The sequence below is a fragment of the Propithecus coquereli genome, unplaced genomic scaffold, assembly GCF_000956105.1.
Source record: "Propithecus coquereli isolate 6110/MARCELLA unplaced genomic scaffold, Pcoq_1.0 Scaffold53, whole genome shotgun sequence".
Taxonomy (NCBI): Eukaryota; Metazoa; Chordata; class Mammalia; order Primates; family Indriidae; genus Propithecus; species Propithecus coquereli.
Window position 1 is genome coordinate 4,876,127 of NW_012151174.1, and position 10,089 is coordinate 4,886,215.

Here is a 10,089-nt window from a genome sequence, read left to right on the forward strand (position 1 = left end):
TCCTGACAACCCTGTTAATTCCAAACAAACCGGAAGGATTGGTCACTGGAGCTCTAATCCCGATCCCCATGTCCCTGGAGGGACGGAGGCGTCCCTCGGCGCTGCAGGTGTAGTTCCCACCTAGCCGGGCGCCACGCATCGCGCCCTCCTGCATCCAGACTACAAGTCCCAGCATGCAGCGCGGCGCCCTCCTGCATCCAGACTACAAGTCCCAGCATGCAGCGCGGCGCCCTGCTGCCCGTCTACTGCCGGCGGGGCTCCCGCGGCGCCGGGGAGTCCGTGCGTGCTGACGTTGGCGCGCCGACGCCGTACTCTTCGCTCCTCCTAGCAACCTGCTGGTTTGCCGGGGTCGGCGGCAGGAGGAGGCGTGGAGTGCGTGTTTTTGCAGCGTTTGGCATTTTTTTTGGCGGTTGTTTAAAAGCCAGAGGGAGCTCGGGAAGCGGCTGCCGCTCCGAGCCCTCTTTCCCCCGAGTTTGTGACTGCTGGGTCCAAGATGGACAAAGTCTGTGCTATTTTTGGAGGCTCCCGAGGCATTGGCAGGGCGGTGGCCCAGTTAATGGCCCTGAAGGGCTACCGCCTGGCGATCGTTGCCAGGAATCTGGACGTGGCCAAAGCCGCCGCCAGTGACCTCGGCGGTAGGTACTGACGTGGCGCCGTGCACTTGTGCGCCGCGGCCCGGGCGCCCGAAGCGCCCTCGTCTGTGGGACGGGCGAGCTGGTCCCCACGGCCCGAGGCGCAGCGACTCGTCCCCAGGGCCGCTAGACCGCGTCCCCGGCGGAAGCCTCCCACCCCCCGAGCCTCCCGTCCCGAGGCCTGAACCCTGGGTTTTCCCTGAGACGTCGCGGTCCCCTGAGGCCCCCTGATAAGCGCCCACCTCCTTGCGGCCGGCGCTGGCCGTGGGGAGCGGCTTTGCTTTAGCGTCTGGCCGCCGAGAGCCACGTAACGGTGAACTTTGTACGTAGGGCAAAAGGTACGAGCCCGGCGCCAGGGCCGGGCGGGAAGGAGTTCAGGCAGGAAAGGTGGGAGCGCCGGGTATAAACGCTGCTTTCAGTTTTGCTCGGGGCTGTTCCTGCCCCGTGGGAACGCACAAAGCTGCCTTTCACAGAGAAACCCTGTTGAGTACCTGCCAGTTTTGACATATGCCTGGTTTCCTCGACTACATCCATAAGTACTTTAATAAGTTATTAAATTGTTTTGGAGAATTTTGCAAATGGACAATTGAAATTTGTTCTGCCAGTTTTTATTGCATTTAAACTTCAGTCTTTTTCTGCGTATTAATAATGAATTAGTCATTATTTTGTGAATTTAAGTCTTTATGGTAGGGAGAAATAAAATGTTAGGTATTAAGAGGCTGCTATTTGCTTAATTACTAGAATGGACAAAAATACGCTTCATTTACTATTAGGAAGACGTTGGGTAAAATAGAGGCCTGAGGGTGCATCTTGTGGATACCACTGGTTTGGGATCACCAATTCAGCCTAATTGTTTATGTGGGTTAGGAGAATACTGGGCTCTACAAAATTAAAAAAACCTGTAAGTTATAGCCCAGGGAGAATTTCAGTGAATGCTTCTTGCAGCTCATATTCACTGCCATTCTGACGAAGGAGGGAAAAAATGCAAGCCACCAGTGTTTGCAGGAGTAGATTAAAAACATTGGCTGAGTTTTCAAGAGTGGTTGTAGACGCAACAAGTCCTCAGGTGAAAGCCAGGAGTGAGACACAGAGGATGCTTGTGAGCCTTTCATCTTTTTTAGACAAAGTCTGGCTCTGTTGCCCAGGCTGAAGTTCAGGGGCGCAGTCATAGCTCCCTGCAGTCTTGAACTCCTGGGCTCAAGTCATCCTCCTGCCTCAGGCTCCCAGAGTGCTGAGATCCTGTCTTTTTCTTGAATCATGTGTTCCGTGAATGATTGGTTTTCATCATGTGTGATTTCCCAGGTGACTTACTGATTCCAGAGGCTTGAGTGGATAGTGTTCATGTAGATGTATCTGTCAAGGTCAGACACAAAATAAGCAATTGTTTTAACTTTTTAAAGAAAATTCTATATCTTAGAGTATTAAAATGGTAGCTTGTTAAATAGGGAATGCTTTCTTTTCCTTTAAAGTGTAATTTTTGGCATTTAAGCATTATTTTTTAAAAAGTGGCAATAGTTGTTTTTAGTAAAAAGTTTTTTTCGTCTGTGGTTTGTAGTCTTAGCATTTTTTACAGCTTCCTGCGTTGTTCTCTCTCCTCATGGTCAGGCTCAAATAATCGTCTTTATAATATATGTGCCATAGTGAATCGGTAGCACTTAAAAAACAACAACAATAAGAAACCCTGGAATTCATGTTCAGGGACAAAGAAACCAATTCGACAAAAACCTGACAGAATTAGACCTAAATTTCAAAAAAGGGAATGTGAAACCCAGAAGACTGTTGAATTGGGTAGCATGGGGTCAGTGTTAAAGCTATAAATATTAGACGAATCTTACAAAGCATTATCAACTGGAAAAAGGCTCCTCCCAACTTTTGTTGATTATAAACAGTTTTAAAATGAACGTTCTGCAGTGTTACTTTATTTCTTTTTGTTCCTTACCCGCCTCCATCCCAGTTTCCTTAGACCCACTCCATGAGAGGGGGACCCCATGACATAATTTATTTTTTTATCTCTAGGTTCTAGGTTAGCACAGGCCTGCTATGTATTATAGTAGATGCTTAATGAATGTGTATTGAGCTAATTCAAGTTATAATTTATAAATAATTCTAATTTAACTTTGTTGTATAGGAGATCATTTGGCATTTAGCTGTGATGTTGCTAAAGAACACGATGTTCAAAATACATTTGAAGAGATTGAGAAACATTTAGGTCAAATAAATTTCCTGGTAAATGCAGCTGGTATTAACAGGTTGGTCACAGATTTAAGTACATTTCTAATGTCTTTTTTTAACTTTTATTCCTGATGTGTCTTTGATTAGTATAAGTTAATTAAGTTGTTTTACTTCTAATAGGAAGAAAAACTATTTTAAAACTTTGTCAATCCATACATTCTTTTCTTTTATGTTGGGATATCTAGCAAGTGTACAGTTTGATCCATTTTAACATTGTAATCATCACCTATATTGAGCTATAGAATATTTCCTGCACTCCAGAAGGCTCTCTCAGTTTCTTCTCAATTAATACTTCCTTATTAGGTAACCATTATTCTGAGTTCTGTTACCATATATGTTTTGCCAGTTAATGAACTTAATACCAGTGGCATCATAGGGTGGGTATTGTTTTTATAAAAGATGAATTTAGGAGAGAATATTTAGAATAACATTAATTTTCTTGCTAAATGAAGTATGGTATGGCAATTGCTCACATCATTCAAACTATTCTGGCTGCGTGGTACTACTTTTAGCTGATAGGAATATTTGCCACTCTAGGCGAGAGAGGGTAGGAACATGCATTTCATGTGAATCCTTTTGGCTTATCAATTGTTATTTTAATGCCTCTCAAGCCAAGTTCAAAATGGGACTCTAGATACTCTAACTCAAATATGAAGTACTTCTTACACTCTGCTTTCAGTAAAAATGTTATCTATGTCTTGACTTTTTTTGACTTATCTTGTTATTAATTTACATGCTGCTTCTTTTTGTAGGGATAGTCTTTTAGTAAGAACAAAAACTGAAGATATGGTATCTCAGCTTCATACTAACCTCTTGGGTTCCATGCTGACGTGTAGAGCTGCCATGAAGACTATGATTCAACACCAGGGAGGGTCTATTGTTAATATAGGTGAGTGAGTCTTCACTTTTGTTAATTTAAAATGATCCCGTATTACCATAAAAATATTTAATCCACTAATTTGGAATTTATTCGCTGTGAAACTTAGATGAAATTTCATTGTATTATCTGTGGAAAAAGGGATTTAATTAACTGATTAATGAATAAAATAGAAATCACAAATTCACATCCCTGTAGGAGTCAGGCAGGTGTTAAATGAGTGATACCACCAGGTATTAGAAAAATGACAGTGATAACCATGTGATAAATGGTAAATGATGTTCATCTCATTCAGCTTCCTTGACCAGTGGCCATGTGGAATGGTGGAGGCCACCACTGCTCAGATCTAGTAGATTGTCACTGTGCACAAATGTGGTCACAGTTTTGCCAGCAGTTTTGATTTTTCAAGAGAAATTAGACATCCTGATTTTTACGTGAAACCTAATTTTTAAAATATGGACAAGGATTTTAAACAAGGTAGACAGTGGGGACTAAATAATGATGTCTATAGCAGTTGCATGGGTCACCGATAAATCTAGTGCAGAGATTTAAAGGAAGTTCAAATTTCTCAGATTTTTAGGATGAATATAAGTAGTAACTCCTAGTCTGCAGGTCATCTGACCCACAGAGCAGATAAACTGTGGAGCGTGTGCCTGTAGAACGTAAAATGCAAAATGACTTTGAAATTTTATTTCACTTTGGTAATTTGAAAATAGTGGTATACCATCTGCTTTTTGTTTTCAAATAGTAATACCTTAAAAGGCCACAAAAGAGGGATGCTACTTCATTAAAGTAAATGACTGTATTCTTTTTAGTACAGGAAATGGCTTTCCAAGCCAGAATTTAGGGATTTCCTCTTTCAAAAATGAGAAAAGGAAAGAATACTGTGCTAAAAAACAAAGAGAATGTAAGAACATTTTTTTACTTTTACCCTTAAAAATGTAAGGGATCAGTTTTCTTACTAGAAGGATTAGTAAATGAGTCCACCTTTGCCTTGTTTTTTGTTTTTTGGGTTTTTTTTTTTGTTTGAGACAGGGTCTCACTCTGTTGCCTAGGCTGGAGTGCAGTGGCGCTAAGGTAGCTCATTGCAACCTCCACCTCCTGGGCTCAAGCAATCCTCCCGCCTCAGCCTCCAGAGTAATTAGGACTAGAGGTGTGTGCCACCACACCTAGCTAATTTTTAAAATTATTTTTGTAGATATAGGGTTTGTTATATTGCCCAGGTTGTTCTTGAACTCCTGGCCTCAAGTGATCCTCCCACCTTGGCCTCCCAAAGTGCTGGGATTATAGGTGAGAGCCACTGGGTCCGGCCCACCTGTGCATTTTAACAGGGCCAGATAATGACTTCAGGTTCTTATCAGCTGGCACACAGGCCTGTTTCCATCACCTGATAACATGGGGTCTGTTTGTTTAACTCTAAAATATTCTCTTTTTAGGTATATTTCAGAAATCCAGGTCAGTCCTTCATGTGCATACAAAACTTTTAGAATTGTGCTAAAAGTAAATAAAAATAGTTAATTGAAAGTAAATTAAGAGAATACATCTTGTTACAGAAAGGACTACTTTGAACTACTAGAAAGGTCATTAATATTTCAGAAGTTACCACTTTTTGGCCAAATAAACAGTAGTGTATAGCGTGAACCAAAGCTACGAAAGCTTCCTATTTGGCCTTTCTTCCATGCATGTATTTTTCTTTCTTTTTTGTCTCTTTGTATTTTTCTTTTTCCTAAATACCCCTTTTTCTGTCTATCTTCATTTTCTTAGTGTGATGTCTTTTCTTTCTTTCTTTGTGCTTCACGGTTCTCTTTCTTTTGTCATATGATATATATTATAGAGAAATATTTTAATACTGGACTTGATTATAATAGAAGAGGTGTTTGGAATATTTTCTTTTTCTAAAATAAAATTACTTTTTAAAAAATATTGTGAGGTTCTTGATTAATTTTTATATCATAAGTACAGGTCAGTGATGCAGAAAATTACTTCCTCACTCCTGTTTTGCAAGAATTTATTTGCATATAGTTGATATTTGAGTTATAAATTATTCTTACCTATTCATTAAATGAAGTCACTCAAGGATTGTTATTAGGCAGTACAAGTTACAGTACATCACTGAAAGTCATGAAATTGCACTTTTACAAAATGTTTATAACTGAAGCTTTGCCAGTTTGGATTGACAGGAAGGGCACACCTCAGAGATATGGCAGGTTCCGTTCCAGTCCACTGTGGTAAAGTGAATATTGCATAAAGCAAGTCACGCAAATTGTTTGGTTTCCCAGTGCATATAGAATTTATGTTTATACTATACTGTAGTCTATAGCATTATGTCTAAAAACAATTTACATATCTTAATTAAAAAATGCTTTATTGTTAAAAAAATGCTATCAATTATCTGAGCCTCTAGTGGATCATAATCTTTTCACTGGTGAAAGATCTTGCCTTGCCTTGATGTAGATGGCTGCTGACTGGTCGGGGTGGTGGCTGCTGAGAGTTGGGTGGCCGTGGCAATTTCTTAAAATAAGACAATAAAACTTGCTGCATCAATTGACTCTTCCTTTCCTGGAAGATTTTTCTTTTGTGTGTGCTATGCTGTTTGATAGCATTTTACCCACAGGAGAACTTCTTCCAAAATTGGGTCCATCCTCTCATACCCTGCTGTGGCTTTGTCAGCTAAGTTTATGTGACGTTCCGAATCCTGTTACTTTAACAGTGATCACAGCATCTTCCCCAGGCGTAAATTCCACCTTGAGAAACCGCTTTCTTTGCTCATCCATAAGAAGTAACTCCTCATTCATTCAAGTTTTATCATGTTTGCAATGATTCAGTCTCATCTTGAGGCTCCACTTCTAGTTCTGTCGGTTTCAGTCTGAAATGTCGGTTCTTGGTGCACGCATGGCTGAAGAATGACCAGATGCACCAAAGTCAGGCAAGCATGCAAACGAGGTTTACTGAGGAGAGGAAGACAGGATTATAGAGCAAGAGCAAATAGAGGTTTACAGGTCGTGATACATATGCCACGGAAGACAACCCGACCCATTGTTGCAGCAAAGGGAGAGGCACAGGAAGGGCCAAAAAAGGGACTTGGTTATAGTCTGTGTCTTGTTTTATGGTGCCCGGATTGGGACCTCCCTAGTGGTTCAGAGGTCACCATGGAACCACTTTGATTGGACAGTTGGGAGTTGCATGACCTGAGTCTTACTACACATGCGGGGTTGTTCTAGGTAACTTTCTGGACTCTCTTGTACCTATGCTGCTTGGCCCGTGGGCTGGAGAGTCCTCTGCATTCTTTTGCAGTTGGCGCACTGAGTTATGATTGGCAGGTTTGTAGGGTGTTGCTTCCTACCCCAGGTATGGCAGTCGCCCCAGACAGGATTAAGGTGGGGCAGCACCAGGGCGGGGGCCCACTTTTGTTCCTGGGAGGCCCGGAATCCCTTGCTATCTTCCTAACAATTCTAGCTCTCTTGCTTTTCTACCATATCTGCAGTGACTTCTGCTGAAGTCTTAAACTCCTCAGTCATCCATGAGGATTAGAATCAACCTTTTCCAACTCCTGTTATTGTCAATATTTTGACCACCTCCCATGAGTCATGAATGTTCCGAATGGCATCTAGAATGGTAATCCTTTCTAGAAGGTTTTCAATTTCCTTTTTCCAGATCCATCAGAGGAATCACTATCTATGGCAGCAATATCCTTACAAAATGTATTTCTTAAAAATAAGACTTGAAAGTTGAAACGATTCCTTGATCCATGAGCTCCAGGATGGATGTTGTGTCAGCAGCATGAAAAGAACATTACTCTCCTTGTACATCTCCATTAGGGCTCTTGGGTGACCAGGTGCATTGTCAATATTTTGTTTGAGGCACCCCCAAAAAATTACAATAGTGACATCAAAGATCATTGATCACAGGTTATCATAACAGATATAATAATGAAAAAGTTTGAAATATTGTGAGAATTACCAAAATGTGGCACAGGGACATGAAGTGAGCACATGCTGTTAGAAAAATGGTGCCAATATACTTAATGCGTCGTTACCATAAACCTTCAATTTGTAAAAAAACCAGTATCTGTGAAGCACAATATAACAAATTATGCCTATGGTTCCATTTTAGTGAGATTTATCTTCAAATGAACTATTCTTTTAGGTGGAATCGAGTACTTCTTTACGTCTGTGTGTAGAATCATAAAATTAATCAGCCTTTGACCTTTTCTGGCTCTAACGTCTTTCTGCTGGAAGCCTTTATAACACCACGGGGAATTTTCATCTTGTCTGACGTACTCAGACATAGAGTGGGTCCCTTTCACTTACTGGGTCAATTTGCAAGCCCCCACCTGGCATTGGCAGGTTCTTTGAGATCCTGTTTTGTGTACATGGCCAGAGTAGACTGGGACTCGTGAGTCCTTCATAAATGACAAACGACAATGGTTAGAATTCCTATTTTTAACAAGGACAGGGTGGGTTTTACCTTTTTTGTTTACTTACTTTAAATTATATGAATTTTCAGATAACCCCATTAATTGGATTTAATTTTCTTTCTTTTTTTCTTTCCTAGGAAGCATTATTGGTTTAAAAGGCAACTCTGGCCAGTCTGTGTACAGTGCCAGTAAAGGAGGATTAGTGGGATTTTCACGTGCTCTTGCTAAAGAAGTAGCTAGAAAGAAAATTAGAGTGAATGTAGTTGCACCAGGTAAGTGAAAACTTCTTATTAAAATAACTATTGATTATGATTTTTGTTTTATAGAGATGGAAGCCATTAATTGGCCCATTAATAGTCATTAATTGACATCTGGATAGAACGGTTCTGAAATGATTGTGAAAAAAATTGAATAATGAACTGGTGACTAGAAAAAAATGTACCTCATTTTACAAAAATAAAAATCTTTATTTTTAAATTTTGCACTAATTATGGAATAATGTAAGGTGGAGAGGATCTCAAAGATCATTTATTCCAGTCATTTCTGTAGTTTAGAAAACAGAACTAGGATTCAGAGTGATTTGTCTAAGGTTACACAGCTAGTTTATGGCAGAACTGTTACTAAAAGTTGTATCTTTTGATTTCTGCCTAATAGAAGCTTGAAAATAATGTCCCCTTAGATTTCCTTTATATCATTATAAACTTTAGATCTTTTTATTCTGTTGCTACTATGGTCTGTCTAAATTATCTGGAACTTTCCAATTTCCTTTTATATTATTTGCCTTTTGCCAAAATACTGGTTGATAAAATTGCCCGGATTAGTGAAGAGGGTAATAAAAAGATACTAAAGCTCAAAAATATATTATCACTAATTAGCTGGTGTGCTAGAAATTTTGGTTAGGTACTTACTTGATTTTTTAATAAAATGAGTGTTCGTCGTATAGTTCTGCCAGTTAGCCATGGAATCTCTGTCCTAGCTTACTGTATGTGTTTAAGAATTGATCACCTGTCAAACAAAGAAGGCAGTTTATTTTGTTCACTGGTTGTAGGAAAGGGTGGGCTAAACAGACCTCCGCCAGCTTTCCCTCTCCAGTCGCTAGTGGCTCCTGCTTGGACCCTAGAGTTAGTGTGTCATTGGGCACTGAAGTTGAGCCAGCAGGTATCAGGGATTTATCAAAATGTCCTGTTAACCGTTTGGACTGTAATGTGCCTTTGTCCTAGTTCATTTTTTAGGCACAGAGGCTAGTTAAATTCAGACATTCTAAATCTGTGAACATGTGATAAATGATTGTCATTCAGATGCATCTGTTTAAAAAAAAAATCCAAAATCTGCATTGTCATTGTCTTGGCGCTGTTTTCTGTGCCGGCTGATGGATTTTGGCATTAGCCTGGGTTAACCATATATGGAATAAATTATTTGTGGTTTGGGACTATGCGTATTTGCTTTCTTCTCTTTTCAGTATGGGAATAGTGTGAGTAAGAAAGGGTTAATTTTATTTCATGATGACTTAAAAGCTGAATGGTTTCGGGGTAATGCAAGTTCTCTTAACTAACAACTCAAGCAGCAAACTTCCTGAAGTGTCTCCTGCCTGCAGGGGCCATGCTGGGTCTCAGACTTACCAAAATAAATGAGATAGTTCTGCCACAAGGAGCTAAGTATAATGGGAAAGACAGACATACAAACGAATGATTGCAGTGTCATGTGATGAATGTAAAATAGAGGTACATAAACGATGCCGTGGAAATGCTGAAGAAGGAATGCTTAAGTTTTTCTAGAGTGAGCGAGTTGTCAAGACAGAGGACTAAGTGGTGGAAATCCAGTCTGTGTACAGAGGGGAAGTTTTAAGAGTGTTACGGAAGTGTGGTAGATAGGCTTTCTTAATGATCTTCCTTTTCTGTGCAGTTCTTTTTGGAAGCGGTAGTTTTATTGAT

At 40.3% G+C, this 10,089-nt stretch overlaps 1 protein-coding gene across 1 annotated transcript in view; it reads left to right on the forward strand.

Annotated features, from left to right (window-relative positions):
* The first annotated feature begins 397 nt into the window (after nucleotides 1–397).
* Nucleotides 398–10,089, forward strand: part of CBR4 (carbonyl reductase 4) — a 30,335-nt gene continuing 20,643 nt past the window's right edge. Inside the window, exons 1-4 of the mRNA XM_012657116.1 lie at nucleotides 398–635; nucleotides 2,761–2,881; nucleotides 3,617–3,753; nucleotides 8,296–8,430. Coding sequence (XP_012512570.1) covers nucleotides 494–635; nucleotides 2,761–2,881; nucleotides 3,617–3,753; nucleotides 8,296–8,430 — 535 coding nt within the window. The 5' untranslated portion in view covers nucleotides 398–493. The remainder of the gene's footprint in view (nucleotides 636–2,760; nucleotides 2,882–3,616; nucleotides 3,754–8,295; nucleotides 8,431–10,089) is intronic.